This window comes from Lynx canadensis, chromosome A2 (assembly GCF_007474595.2).
Source record: "Lynx canadensis isolate LIC74 chromosome A2, mLynCan4.pri.v2, whole genome shotgun sequence".
NCBI lineage: Eukaryota > Metazoa > Chordata > Mammalia > Carnivora > Felidae > Lynx > Lynx canadensis.
Window position 1 is genome coordinate 52650862 of NC_044304.2, and position 15983 is coordinate 52666844.

General features: G+C 43.5%; 2 protein-coding genes across 5 annotated transcripts in view; both read left to right on the plus strand.

The window, feature by feature from the left end:
- The window catches only part of ATG7 (autophagy related 7), a 249548-nt gene that overhangs the window by 151970 nt on the left and 81595 nt on the right, over positions 1-15983 (plus strand). The gene's annotated exons all lie outside the window — the stretch shown is intronic.
- The window catches only part of LOC115527251, a 39257-nt gene continuing 25809 nt past the window's right edge, over positions 2536-15983 (plus strand). The window contains 1 exon segment of the mRNA XM_030334757.1: positions 2536-2781. Coding sequence (XP_030190617.1) covers positions 2536-2781 — 246 coding nt within the window.

The following is a 15983-nucleotide window of genomic DNA, read 5'->3' on the forward strand; positions in this document are numbered from 1 at the left end:
GGTATCTTTAGTCTACATCAGGCTTGCTAAATCAGCCAGCTCCAGCTGAGCTGGAGCAGAGGAGGTAGCTGCCTGGAAAACTGTGTTGAGAAGGGTTTGCAGGCCTGGTTCAGATGTGATGAGAGAAAGGTTCATGACTGAATAGTAACATCTGCCATGGGCAAGCACAAGTGTATGTCTTTGCCATCCACGATCCAGTTCAGGATCAGAGGTTCCCTCCGAACTGTGTGGCTTCTGAGGTTATTTTTCCTTCAAGAGGAGAACAGGCTGTAGTGATTCACCTAATTCATTAATTCATCCTACAAAAATTTATTAAGTCCTGCTTTGTACAAGACACACATTAGAAAGATGAATAAGTCAAAGTTTCTATCTCCACAAATTTTCTTCCAGAGATCTATAAATTTTAGCAGTTTCTATACAGTGAGATAATAAGCATTCTTAGAAAGTACTGTTGGAGCACAAAGGAAAGAGCTGCTGTCCATGCCCGGGAAGGGCGGACAGGTTTCCCAGAGAAGGTGCCAGTTAATCTAAATCCTAACTTAGTCCCCATGTATGAGCCTGGAAGGGAGTGTGTTTTGAGAGCCACCTGGCATCAGCAATATCCCCCATTGTTTTTGTTACTATCATATTCAGAATACATACACCACCCCCATTAGTAAGGCATTTCTTTTGAGTCGCAATGCAGTGGAACACCCAGGAAGAGAGGATGAAACTAATTCATCAAGGGAGCGCCTGGGTGGCTCAGTTGGTTGAGCGTCCGACTTCAGCTCAGGTCATGATCTCGCAGTTCTTGGGTTTGAGCCCCACATCGGGCTCTGTGCTAACTGCACAGAGGCTGGAGCCTGCTTCGGATTCTGTGTCTCCCTCTCTCTCTCTGCCCCTTCCCTGCTCATGCTCTGTCTCTCTGTGCTCTCAAAAATGAATAAACGTTAATAAATTTTTTTTTTTTTTAAACTAATCCATCAGGTTGGGTCAGTATTTTACAAGTATAGCTCTGAGTATGACCTTTGGGTAACATGAAGCCAGGGAAACAAGGAGTCAGTACTGAACAGGTGAAATAGGACACTAAAAGGAAAAATCAGGAATGCCAGGGATGAGTCAGCATTGGCATTTTCTCCCAGGCCAGTTCTGTGTCCATTGGGAAATCCGTTCTCTGCAGACATATGGAAACTACGGGGAACAGTGGTTGGGGTCAGAAATGGCATCACTGGGGCTGAAAAGCCCCAAAGTCATTTTGGAGCTAATCTTTGTATTTAGAAAGAGCTTTGCCCTAATCCTGTTTAGGATTTCTGTAGCCTGTTCCCTTAAGAGAAGTCACAAGGCTTTCACGTTTCCCTTCTCAGTGCCTTGTGAAGACAGGTACATAAAATCCCCACTTGCAGGTGAGGAAGTTGAATTTGTGGTGTGAGATTACACAGTGATTGAGCAAAGACTCACAAGCGAGTGCTTCCTCTCTCTTACCCCCACATTTGCCTTTAAATTTAATGCTTAGAATGGTGGTTTTAAGAAAATAATAAAGCTTTATATTGTATTTAATCATCAAAAAGCAAAAGATTAAAACTAAGAAGACACTTTAGAGTTAATCTTATCCAATGCTCTTGTTCCAAGATGTGGAATCTGAATCCAGGGGACATCTCCCAGGAACTTGAAGGGTCCAGCCATTAAAACCTACTCAGTCCTCATGGTTTCTGTTTCTGACTGGAAGCCACTGCCTTCAAGAGCTGTTTATGAGCCTCTGCTTCTCCTTCTGGGACTCAATTTAAGGACTTCTGCTGGGTCCCTGCCCTCAGTTTCCATCTGGGTTCAGGGCCTTCCTGTCACAGTTGTTAAGAGCCCTGACCCCACCCATAGATTTCTGTCCATTTATCAGAGTCCCACCATTTCTGTTACAACTGCTAACTTCAGCTTGCAACAACAAAAAATCAGCTTTTGCAGTTCAAAAAGACTCAGATTGCTGACTGAAAGCATAAGGTCTCCCTTTAAGGTGTTATGTACTAGTTCTACGCCCTTATCTGCTTCCGTCTGCTTCACCTTGCACTGAAGTATCTCTTTCTTGCCCCTTATGAAAGGTCGTAAGAAGTAGACAGTGCCTCCAATAATCTGATGCTTCCCTAAGTCCCCTAAACCTTTGGCCTCACTAAACCGATTATTTTACCGCCTGTAGCAGCAATTGGGAATTTTTCTGCCTGAGATGGGGGGTTTCTTATGGCCTCACCTCCCACCTCATCTCTTGCTTTTCTGCATTTAGACTTGCTCACTTCCAGCTCCCCATTCCTGGTACCGTTTCTGAATTATTCATGACCCTGTTGGTTTCAAGTGAAATAGACCCAACTTGAATTACCAGAGACAAACAGAAATACTGGAGCATTGCACACAACTGAAAGAAAGGTTAATCAGGCACACTTTGGGAAAAGCCGCAGTTCAGGAGTAACAGGAACTGAGGTTCTCCCTGCAGACAGGCTTCTTCCGTGAGACAGGAAACATGGCTGCTGGCAGCTCAAGGGCCTCCTAATTCATAGCTACAGTCACCCCAACATGGATTTGCCTCTCATGTCCCAGATTCAGAACCGAGAGCCCAGCTTGGGTCTCTTGCTTTTTGGGGGGCTAGTCAAGTTGGGCCAGAGAGGCAGGGTCTGGAGCGTGGTTAGCATGGGGGAAAGAGGCAGTCCCCATCAGAAGGTGTTTGCTGTTACCAGAAACCCCAAGGAAGCTGGGCTTTCAAAACTAAAGGTGTCTGATACAAACCTGGGAGTCCCTCACAAGAGGAATGACTCAGAGCAGGTTGGAAAACAAGAGGCATAATATGCTTTTTAAAAAATACTATATATTCAATAAAGCTTTCCTAACCAATTTTCCCTTAATTGACTCTCCTGATTAATTAACTGTGCACTCTCTTGTTAAAGCATTATCTGGTACCAGCAGAGGCTGGATGCTTCCAAATACTAGTCTGGTTTCTAGAACACCTGCACATTTCTGCTCCCACCAGTTGAGGGGTATGCCTTCCAAAACCTGGGAACGCCAGATGGACTTGTAATTACACTGTTTAATGAAGTATCCTCCTAATGAAAAAACAATGCAAAAAGGAAGTTAAGAAAATCAAGTTTGATGCAGAAAGATTTGAGGACAGCCAGCAGCTAAAAGCAATGGCTCTTCTGCAGTGGGGGAGAGGGTTTTACCTTTTGTTCAGAAGAGGTTCTGGAGTCTCATCCCCTGTATTGAAATTCTAGCTGTGTTACCTTGGGCAGTAGCAGCAGCATCTTGAGACTTAGTCCTTTATTGTAAAATGGAAACAGTAACTTCTTTGGGGGAACTGTTAGGATTAAGCAAGATGATGTATTTAAAGCACTGAACACATTTTTTGGCACATAGGAAGCAGGCGACAAATGAGAGATCTTGTATCATCATCATCATCTTTATTATAATTATTATTAACAGCCACTACTTGAAGGGAGACACATATATTGACACTGTTTCACACCTAGTCTTATGTTAAATGGTATAATGAGAGGATTTTATTTCTATTAAAGAATTTAATAAACTTACTTCTTTTAATAACAATCAGAGGTGATTGCTTAACCATAGAGCAAATTAATTAAAATTAATTAACCATTAATTTTTTTAATATAAAAGGAAACCTCCAAAAAGTTCTAGAGATACATGAAAACCTGACTTATTAGGATGAGTCTGTAGCAAGTCCATCCTCCTTCCCAAGTATGTTTGGTTTTTATAAAAAAAAAAAATTTTTTTTAAATGGTTAAGCCAGGGGAAAAAATCTGAAAGCAGGGGAGATAATTAGAAAGTCTTCATGTAGCTTTAAGGAGCATCTGAGTTGCAGCAGAAGCCATGTTGGCTCTATTCATAACTCTGCTTTCTGGACCAGTATTCTAGAAGTTGGTACTTTATTTTCATTTGTGTTTTTCACAGAGGGCAGCAAAATTTAGTTCTAAGTATATTTCGGGCATCTGGATTCTAGTCAGCATTTCTGGCTCTGTTTTAGAACCTAAAGTCTGCGGCTTATTCCTAATGTGGAAAATGGAATAATCCCCCAGGCACAAGAAGAAGAACTCCAACATTCAGGCTGCCGTTACTATAGCGAGACAGTGCTACAGACATCACAAGACTTGTTATACAAGGAAACATGATTACAGCGGATTAGAGAAACTTGCCAGAGCCTTGAAGGATTTATTGGTTTTTGAATTCTGAATGAGACATAAATATGTTTTTCCCCCTTAATTCTGGACCCCATATGGAGAAGGTGAGAAAATTCTTCAGCAAATTCTAGAATGCTTAGCTGCTAAAGATTGGTTGGGTATCATGTCCAAGTCATATTGCAAAGGGCATGAATGCTTGCTTGGCAGAGATGCAAAACAGTCACTCCTTTCTGTCTGCACTGCCAAGTTAGTTACTGCCCTGTCTCCCACTGGGAGAAAAATGTAGCTCCTTAGGGAGTCTTCTGTAAGGCAGCATGGTGTAATGGAAAAAGCAATGCACTCAGAGGCACGAGGCCTGGATTGCAGCTTCTGCACTCCTAAGTGCTGTGATTTTCAACAGGTTACTTAAACTCTCTGAGCCTTAGTGTCCTTTTGTCAAATACAGGGATAGTAATTCCCATCTCAGAGGGTGGCGTTGAGGATTAAAGTATGTTAAGTATCATGTAGGAAATCTCAAACGTTAGTTGCATTAGCATCAAAATGTCAGCCTGTAGTACACACATGTGAGTTCATAGATCTCAGAATTTTGCTGATATCCTAAAGGGAGGGAGTTAAAAAATAAGGATTATCTGTCATCTTATCTATTCTCCAGATTCTTTGGTTTCTCTGGAAGCTGAAGAGATAGCATGGGATAGTGGTTAGGAACAGCTTTGGAATCAGACAGACCTAAGTTTAAATTCACTACTTGCTAGCCGTGAAGCATTGAACAATTCACTTGACGTCTGTTACCTTAGTTTCCCCATCTGTAAAATGGATATAAAATAGTACCTCAACTGGGCTGCCTAGGTGGCTCAGTGAGTTGAGCATCCGACTCTCAGTTTTGGCTCAGATCAAGATCTCACAGTTTCATGGATTCGAGCCCCAATTCGGGCTCTGTGCTGATGGTACAGAGCCTACTTGGGATTCTCTCTTCTCCCTCCCTCTCTGCCCCTCCCCTGCTCACGATGTCTCTGTCTCTCTCTAAATAAATAAACTTAAAACCTTTAAAAAAAGGTAGTACCTCAACCATTGTTTATCCCGTTGTCCTATTTTATTCTCTGTATGGCACTTATCGCTATCTGAAATTATTTGTGTTGATTTCCTGCCTTCTACTCCATCCCCCACTCAGATCCCCATAAGGGCAAAGACTTTATATGTATTGTTTACCACTTTACATGTCTTGCCTAAGATAGTGACTGGTACATTATTGTCATTCTTTTCACCTTTGACTTCTGTTTTTTAAAAAATTCCCCTCCCAGTATCATGACTAAATTTATATACAGTAGCTGAGTTAGAAACCAGGCAGAGGTGTTTTGTATTTGGAAATACCTGTGTTCTTACAGTTGAGTTTCTATTTCCTGAAGATGCTTACTCAGCCTTCAATGGCACAGTTTGACTTGTGACATCAGAGGATTGACAGACAGAAGTCTGACTCAGGGACTGAGCTAGGAAAGAGCATGACTTTCAGCCCCGCTCACTCTTTGAGGGATGGCTGGACAGGGCTCAAAAAGGTCTTGGATTTCAGTGCATCTAGGAAGGTATTTAGCAAATTATTTTTAACCATTTGGATTTGGTACAGATCACCAGAGGAATCTGCTGTCTGTGCGTAAGTGAAGAATGAGAACGGAAGGACTAGGTGTAGCTGAGGGGGAGAGAACAGCCTTCCCTGCTGCTTCCCAGGGGAACCCAGGGCCTGGCTCCCTCCCCACCTCACATCCCCAGAGCATCTTCTTTGACTTGAATAGACCTAGCACATTGGACACCACTAAGACTCCAAGGTGCTCCACAACCACTAAGAGTTAGGCACACTGCAGACAGAATATGTTTGGCCTGAGTTTCAACCTCACTCATTAGCCCTCTCCCTGGGAAGAGGTGGCATTCATGGCAGTGAACTGTATGCACAACAGTCACTCCTTTCTGTCTACACTGCCAAATTTGATACTGCCTTGTCTCCCAGTGAAAACCGAGTCCTGAGAAGAGGAGCTCTTGACTCTCCTACCTCGTTCTTCCAAGCCCTGTGAACTGGTTCCTCTAATTCTTGTGGGACCAACCTGGGCCTGCAGGCAAGGCAAGGATGGTTCCCGAACACCCAGGGGTTGTACACAAAAGATTGCATGTATGTGTGCTATATAGGTGGAGGCTCAATGCCTTTCAATTCTCCAGAGGTATCTTTGGTCTAAAGTAGGTTTGGAACCCCTAGCCTAAGGGGACCTAATATTTTATATATTTTTATATTTTTTATATATTTTTTATATATATATATTTATATATTATATATTTATATATTTTTTATATTTATATATATATATATATTTTTTTTTTTTTTTAGTGTTTGCAAACTCTGCAGCTTTGCTCTCTGGCACCCAAAGCTCTGTGTGGGTGGGTCAAAGATGTACAGCTGCCCAATCTTGTTGGGGTTTTGCATTATAGCTATCTCATCTCTTCCTGACTTTGCTCATTTGCACGAACAATTAAGCCAGGCCCATTGGCAGCCAAGTCCTGACTTGTCCACACAGGGTTTGGTTGAAGAGGATAGTAGGAAATTCTATAACATCTGTCCCAAGATGTCTCTGTAAATTTGGCGTGAGGAATAAGATAAAGCCACGTCATCAAGAAACGTATTAGTCCCCTCAGTTTCTTTAGTCACAAAACATTCCCCACCGTTCTCATACTCTTAGCGGAGGGGCGACAGTAGAACAAGCTTTTCACTGACGAAGCGCAGGATGAGCCCTGCGTTTCTGCATCCAGAAGCACGAACACTCATTCCCCTTCTGCCCAGCACCCTCCACTGCGGCCTGACTAGATTTCTTACAGGCCTTCAGAGTTAGTCCATGTTTTAACTACCCAGCCAAGTGCTTCTGCCTTGCTCTTATCACAAAAGTCTATTAACTGTAAGGTCTGGAAGCGAAAAGCTGCTGCTAGGTGTGAGTGTTCCTTTTTTTTTTTTTTTTTTAATGTTTATTTATTTTTGAGAGAGAGAGAGCATATGTGTGCATGCATGTTTGGGGCGGAGGGGTGGGGGTGCACAGAGAGAGGGAGAGAAAGGATCCAAAGCAGGCTCCGTGACAACAGCAGAGAACCTGACGCAGGGCTCAAACTCAAGAACCGCGAGATCATGTCCTGAGCCTGGGACGCTTAACCAAACTGAGCCACCCAGGCACCCCTGTGTCTTTGTTACTTGAATACTTCATCTTCAGCAGGAGTATGGCAGCTTCTATGTATTGAGTGTTTATCACATGCTAGGCTCTGTGCAGTACTCTATAACATTTGTCTCATTCAGTCCTTATCCTGAGGCAAATGTCAGTATTCCCATTTTACAGATGAGCAAGTTGAGGTTCAGAGAGGTATAGTCGGTGATCAGGTATACAAAAAGTGTAAAGGTGCCATAGCATAGGAGGACCCAAGGGCCACCAGCAGATATGAAGCAGAGGCCCTATCCTGAAGCTGAGTCACAGGGTAGATGAAATTTAGTTTGGAAAAAGAGCTGAGACCCGGAGTCTGAGGAAAGCACAGACACTTATTACCATCTCCCTATATTACTCTTGTTTGGTCTTTGTCATTTAAGATGCAGATAATCACCTTGACCAGAATTCTCATCATCTGTATGGAATTAGTATTCGTTGTTTTCTGAATTAGAACTATATGGGGCGCCTGGGTGGCGCAGTCGGTTAAGCGTCCGACTTCAGCTAGGTCACGATCTCGCGGTCCGTGAGTTCGAGCCCTGCGTCAGGCTCTGGGCTGATGGCTCAGAGCCTGGAGCCTGTTTCCAATTCTGTGTCTCCCTCTCTCTCTGCCCCTCCCCCGTTCATGCTCTGTCTCTCTCTGTCCCAAAAAATAAATAAATGTTGAAAAAAAAAATTTTAAAAAAAAAGAACTATAGACACTTGCCTGTTAGTCTGGTCTGGCTTCCCTCCATCAAAGTCTCACAGCCACCTCCCATTGACAAGCACAGGCCCCCGGTGAGTCCTGCCTTCAGTCCCTGTCCCCTCCAGTCCACCTTCCAGCGGCCACCAGGCTTCCTTTCTGTCACATGGATCTGAGCGTGTTCCTCAGGGACTAGGAGGCTAAACTTTACCTTGGGAGAAGATTGGCCCCCTCGGTGTGGCAGTCACAGCCAGCTCCCGTGCACAGCAGACTCCACACCAGTTCTCAGACTTGTCAGTCCCCGCCACCCTGGACTTCTCCCTGTCCCCTGGCACTTACTGTCTCTACCTGGCAACTGCATGCTCATCCTTCAACCTTTCATCATTTCAGAAGGTTCCCCTGGGTCTCTTCTCACCCTTGTCATACTGGATCATCATTGTTAGTTTCTTGAGAATAAGAACAGTGTCTTAATTACCTTTATATTTTCATTACCTAACATATACCTGACATATGCGCACCACTTACTAAGAACAATTTTGAAAGAATGAATGTTTGACTCTAATGGGGAGGTGAAGGTGAGAGATCAGGGACATAATAAAGAGAAGGTCTCCTTCTGTCTACAGTAATCTCACAGTGCTGTTGTCTCATGTATATGTATATTTGTATCTCATACATATATGCATTGGGTCTGATGGAATTGCTGGTATGAGAAATATAGATGCTTTCCCAGCATTTCACTTATTCTCTTTCTCTCCCTCCCTCTCTCTCTCTCTCCCTCTCTCTCTCTCTCTCTCTTTTAGGAGAACTCAGAAAAGGGCTTTATGGACTGCTTTTTAAGATAACTCTTTTAGGATTAAACTCTGTATCAGTCCGACTCTTTGGTTTGGAAGTTAGACACTAACTCAAAGAAATTTGAGCAAATGTGAGGTTTCTTATGTCCAGGTAACTGAAAAATTCATGGGTAGTTCTGGCTTTAGGAACTGCTAGATCCAGGTGTTCAAAAAATGTCCATGGTGACCTTCCTATCTCCTTCTCTTGCCTGGCTTTTCTCTGCACTGCTTCATTCTTGGGCAGGCTCTCGCCTCGTGAGAACAAGATGGCACTGGTGGCTTCAGGCTTACATCCCCAGGCTTAGCAGCAGCCGTGGAAAGAGAGTCTTGTCCCTATCGGCGCTGAGGTCCTGTTCCACCGGTTGCTAGTGACCCAGTTACCATGATGGGGGCAGGTGGGTAACTCCCACTTGTCGGAGCTGAGATATGTTCCCATCTCTGGTGGTGATGGGGTAGACAGCCCACCAAAATCACATGACCTGAGAGTCACGGAGAAGTTGTGAAAAATTAGGAAACTGGTGTGGTTATCCTAGAGATAATGATGCAGCAGGCTGAGCAAACTGAGTGGCAGACATCCTTCGAGGTTACCTTTCTTTTCTGTTGCTAATGGTTCTCTTATTTCCTAGAGCTAAATGGTGTGATAGACCCCAAGCAGGTGGCTTGTCTTGTCCTTTTTCTGTAAACAACTGACCCCCTGCCCCCAGGTTTGTTAAAAACAGTCAGCTGACTGCTTTCTCTGACTTACTTCTTGTCCTAGCCTTTGTGATTGGTCCAACAGCTCCATTGTGCGAGAGCCACGGAATACCAAATGCACGGATTTGAATACCACAGTTTTTCCTGAGGACTTGTGTTTCTTGATAAGATCAAGGCACAGTTAAATTCCCAGGGGTTTTTAATTGGAATCCTGCCATAAGTTCTCTGCTACCATATAGATTTAAAGCAAATACTGTTCTCAGGAACGTGCTCTCCCTCTACTTTCTTTCTGTAGTTTACTAGTGTAGTTTACTAGTGTAGTTGATCTTCAGTGCTTCTGACTGCCACTTGTCACCATGACCAAGCCACAAAATACCAATATTGGTAGATCCTTTTTTATTTTTTTTTAATGTTTATTCATTTTTTGAGAGAGGGAGAGAGAATGTGAGCAGGGTAGGGGCACAGAAAGAGGGAGAGACAGAATCTGAAGCAGGCTCTGCCCTCTGAGCTGTCAGCACAGAGCCGGATGTGGGGCTCGAACCCACGAACCATGAGATCATGACCTGAGCTGAAGTTGGACGCTTAACGACTGAGCCACTTAGGTGCCCCAGTGGATCCTTCTTAAATGGGGAGTAATAATAAAACTTTACAGCACTTTGGCCCTTGTTTTATTTCTTCCAACTGATAGTTTCTTTTTTTTCCCATTACACTTCCTATACTTGTTTCCCAGCATGCTTTCCATCCCAATTTGGCTGCTACCTAGCAATTTTTATTTTTTTTTTTGAACTCCTACCACCTACCAGGACAGAAATTGTAAATTACGGAGTACCTGATTCTGTTAATGATATCAGTAGGCCTTTTATGAAAATCATGCCATTGCTTTCTCTTAGCAAAGCTTTATGGGATGCGTATCATCATCACCACTTAAAAGAGGCTAAGTGTCGTCGGGCTCTGGGCTGATGGCTCAGAGCCTAGAGCCTGTTTCCGATTCTGTGTCTCCCTCTCTCTCTGCCCCTCCCCCCGTTCATGCTCTGTCTCTCTCTGTCCCAAAAATAAATAAACGTTGAAAAAAAAATTAAAAAAAAAAAAAAGGCTAAGTGAGGATAAATAATTTGCCCAACGTCCTACAACTGGTGGAAGATATGGGATTCAGTTCCGAGTCTGCTAAACCTCAAAGCCCTTTCTCCAAGAATTAGGCTAGGAACTCTAAGATACTGGAATAGTATAAGGTCCAACTTCTGACCTGAAGTCAGAGGGATAAGACTGACACATTTGAAACGAAAGTGAATTTAAGGTAGGGTCGCTTCTAAGTGCCATGTGATATGGTAGAGTTGACTGTTCAAGAAATGGTGAATTCTGCCTCCCAATCCCACTCTACTGCTGTCTGAACCTGACTGGGCATATTTATAAATATTTAATCAAGAGTTTATTTTAAATGTTACCCCAGCCCTTGTTGCACAGTATACTCATTCACCACTTTGTTTACGATGCACCGTAAATTGAGACGCTATGTCTCCTCACCCTTCTGTCAAACCCAGAAACATTTGTGAGCCCTAAGTGTCTTTACACATGTTCACCCTTGTGTCCATTGCCTTTCAAGTTTCATGAGCTCTTTGATAAGCACAGGTCACAGTTAGGAGCTCTCCTTTGCACACCTGATTTGGCAAGACTGTAGCCAACGGGAGGTTTTTATCTCTGCCCTGGATGTCTGCAACTTGGTTGAACTCAGTGCAGCTCAGTTCAGCAGAGGCCTACTGAGTGCCTAGTCAGTGGCAGCTGGTGTGCAGGGCCCTGTGTAGGAGTACAGCTTGTTCATTCAGTGTCTGTTGTCAGGCCCCTTGGAAGCACTGGTGGTTGTGACACACAGGGCAAGGTCTCTATTTTCATGGAGCTTCGTAAACAAGCAAACAGAAGGTGCTTTCTGCTCATGTTGAGCACAAAGATGAAAACAAAACAGAGTGTTGGGATCAATTGAATTGGTTTGGGAATGGAGGAAGAGAAAATAGAGGTCAGGAGTTGGACAGTTTATTCTAGCAGGTGAGTACAGGCTCTTCTGAGAAGGCAGCATCTGAGTAGAGAAGGGAGCCAGACCTGTGAGGGTCTGGGGGAAGAGCCTGTGGGCAGGGAAGCATCCTGTACAAAGACGTAGGCTAGGAACAAGGTTGTTCAACCTAAGAAACGAAGGAAATGTAGCCAGCATGATGAAAACACAGGGAGTGGGAGGCGAGTGGTAGGAAGTGAGGTTGGAGACACAGGCAGGGAGCAAGCAACAGGGGCTCTCATAGGCCATGAGAAGGAGCTAGTGTTGTGTTTTAAGCATGAGAGTGACAGGGAGTGATTTGCATATTTTTTAAAGCCTTGACTGCTATGTGGGGAATGGATCAGGGTGTGAAAAGGTAGGAACAAGAATGTTTGGTGTGAGCGGCTGAACAAGATGAGTTATGTTCTTATAATTATTGATGTTGTCCTATACCTGGTGGAGAAATTTGAATTGGGGTTTTCTCCTAGAGGCAATGATGTGTGTCAATAATAGCTCCTACTTATTGAACATTTATCAGTGCCAGTCACATGGTTTACCGTGCATTTCTCATCAAGTCCTCACACACACGAAGAACCTTATAAACTGAGTTTATTATCGATGTCACTTTTTATAAAGGAAGCAACTGAAATGGGGAGACCCTGGATACTGACCGCTCTTTAGTGAGGAGAGGGAGCAGGAATGGCATGATGGCCAGGCACCGAACTCCTGGAAGGGGGCTGGGAGACTGTCAGTAAGTACACTGGAGTTTGGCGGTGACTTTGAGGTGCAGAGAAGAGTCAGTCCTGGTGATGGTGAAGAACCTGTGTTAGGAGCACACATCCAAGGGCAACCTTCACTGTGCCAACCACTGTGGCCAGTGCTGTGGGAGAGTCTTAGATGAAATGGATGCTGATGCTGGCACTTAACAGTTCAGGTAATTAGAGGCGCCTCTAGTGCAAACTAGAAAGTAGATCCAACTTCTGGAAGGAGAATTTGTTGATATACTTAACTTAAAATGTCAGAAAAAGTCCTGGTGTCTTCACTGAATTCCTGCACCTTCTCCAAGGTCAGTTTTAAGCTAGCATGGTCTTGGAAAATCTGTCCTGACCTGTCTGTGTCGTCTGCCCCCAGTTCATCTTGGTCCTTTGTCTCTTTCTCTCTCTCTGTCCCCGCCCCCCTCCCCGCCCCCCGCCGTCACACGCACACATACGCATGCCAGGAACTGGGCTTTCTGGGGCATCTCAGGAGTTCCAGGGTAGCTTATTCTGTCCTGTGTGTTCACCTTGGGACACAAATGATCCCCCAGTTGGTGATATGTTTCCCTCAAGTGCTCAGGGCCTTTTCGCAGCCCCAAGACATCATCATGACCTCCTGAGGACCAGGTGCTTATGTAGGCACCTAATAAGGGTTGGGTCCTGCCCGTTTGTACCTTGAGGTACCAGGAAAGCTGTTGGAGTCCAATCTGCTCTTACGTTTAGGAACCATTTTTGGTTTTATTTTTGCATTCCTTTCTTCTTCCTGTGTTGCTCTTAATTTGCTCCCAGCATTCATTTTAGCAAAACGTGTTTATCATTGGCCAGGCTCAGTATCAGTTGGTAGAAAAGCAGTTCTAGGAACTGAACTTAACTTGTTAGCCAAATACTCCATGCATCAGCAGGGGTAGTAGCTGTCAGTTGATCTGAGTTTTATGTGATGAGATTTTTTTTGTTTTTTGTTTTCCCCCCTCAGATGAGAACTACTGTTTGCTAGCACTGAGATCATCAAAACCATTTCAATTTAGGTCTTTGTGTGAGAATATAATTATAGCTCCCAAAGATACAGGTCTGGCCTAGGAAAGTGAGGACAAAAAGTAAATAACATCGGTAGAAGGGGAATGATTACTGATACCAGGTAGGTTGAATGGCAACTCACTTACTTTTCAATGATATTATACAAATCAAATAAAATCCTATTCCCTTGTATTTTATTTTAGTTAAGTATTATTGTCCAAAATGAAAATCAGATGTTTTTCTTCTTTTTCATTTTTTTTTCCAAAGCAAATGGTTACAAACACTTACTTAATATAATTTACTGGAGCTTTTTTTTTTTTTAAAGAACATTTACATTACTTTCTTTTATGCATGCAGTAACTTTTGATCAGAACATGACTCCACTCTCTTGTTTAATGTTGAGCATCTGGATTAAAGGCTTCTTTTAATCTTAAATACAGATTATGACTCTCTTTCCCTTTAAGCAAACCGCCATAAAACCTTGGCTCTTTTCCAGTTTTCTTCATTAAAGCTCTCTTTATTATAGTGTTTTTGGATGGCAGTCATTAAATGATTGTTATGCACAATGGGCACTTGATTATAATTATTTAACTGGCAATCAGTTATTGCAGCAATTTGGTGGTGTAATTAAAAGGGAGCATGTTGGTACCTGCCAGCATCTTTGAGATCTTCAGCTCTGGATTAGGGAAAGAAGCAGAATCTAAACATATGAACAGGAAGAATCAAGCACTTCTATGAATGGAAGCTTTTCTTTTCTTCTTCCCCAATCTGGTTCTTGGCCTCTTTCTTCCATAAGGTGGGTGAACAATAGTGATCAAATATGATGCGGGTAAGAATTTTTGTGCTACAAACTCCTGAATCAATCAATACATTCAGTAACAAATATAAATTTGCTCCATGTGCTGAGAAATGCTGAATGCATAGAAGTATATTTATATAAGTCTGCCTTTTTAAACACAAACATTTTTTCCCACTCTGATCTAGGCATTTCAGCATTTCTTTCATGACCTATAAATGGCTATGGGATGCCACTAGCAAAAAGTTGGCATAAAAGATGAGTGGCATTCACACCACACCTGGAAAGCCATTAATCACTAAAGAAGTTAGTAACAACGTGATTCCCAAGTTAAGATAGTCCACTGCATGATTCAGAATTCTTTGAGCGTGACAAACATCTAATCCTAACCAACCTTAGCAAAGAAGACATTTCTTGGCTTATGTAGCTGGAATGTTATTGGAACCGCTATTAGGACTAAAGGAAGAGCTGCATGAACCAGGGCTCAGGGTTAGGAACTGGGACCCAGTCCCTCTCAAGACTCACTTTCTGTTCACCTCTCAGCTGAGCCTATCTGTGTTTGGCCTTGTTCTGAGGATGGGCTTCTAGGCCTTTCCCTATGGCAGGGAACATGGCCATTAGTAGCCCCAGATTCTGATCTTCCTTGCTGAGCAACTCCAGTGGCAACATGTATCTTCCGTCTCTCATAAACCTGTCTCAAGGAATCACAGTACTTCTGATTGGCCATACCTGGGTCATACACCACCCAGTGAACTAATTATTGTTACCAAGCCAAGGAAATGACACATATGATTGGCCAAGCCTAGGGGTACCTGCATGGCTTAGTCAGTTCAGCGTCTCACTCTCGATCTGGCTCAGGTCATGATCTCAAGGTTTGTGAGGATGTGCCCCACGTTGGGCTCTGCACTGACAGCACAGGGCCTACTTGGGATTCTGTCTCTCCCTCTCTCTGCCCCTCCCCCACTAGCTCACTCTCTGTCTCTCTCTTTCAAAATAAATAAACTTAAAAAAAAACGATTGGCCAAGCCTGGACCACATGTCGTCCCTGGGAGTAGGGTAAGGAAGATGGAGTCTGTGATTGACCGTCCTATCAGAGACCTTGATGTGTCCCCATAGGTGGTTCACCAATGACTAAGAAAAACACAATGATTATTTTAGAGAATGAATGTGAAAATCTGAATTATCCAAACCTAAAAATGTACTCTACGTGTTTTCCCAAAATGGATCTCCTTCTTTCTTTTAGAAGTATTCCACCTTTGTAAGACTGAGTTATAAAAGTGTCCATCTAAGTTTCACATGATTGCCTAACTTTATCTGCAGTCATCCTTTTTTAAAAAAAAAAATTTTAATGTTTATTATTTAAGAGAGAGAGAGGGAGCAAGCAGGGGAGGGGCAGAGAGAGAGGGAGACACAGAATCAGAAGCAGGCTCCAGGCTCTGAGCTGCCAGCACAGAGCCTGACTTGGGGCTCAAACGCACAGACCACGAGATCATGACCTGAGCTGAAGTCGGCCACTTAACCGACTCAGCCACCCAGGCACTCCTCTGCAGTCATTCTTGAGCCCTGAATAGTGTGATCCGAGGACAGGGTCCTGACGAGATGGAACAGGCAGAAATAAAGATGGCATGGCCACCGTAGCTGCGCTATTACAAGGGACTAAGGGTCAGGAGTTCCAGGGAACACAGTTTTCGACTACTGCCTCAGAGTATCAAACCACTTAACCACAGTTCTGGATAATAAAAATCTCCATTTTTCTCTTGGTTTAGTTCCACATTTGAACCTGTGAGGGCAAAGGCTAAACAGTCTGCAAAATGGCAGACT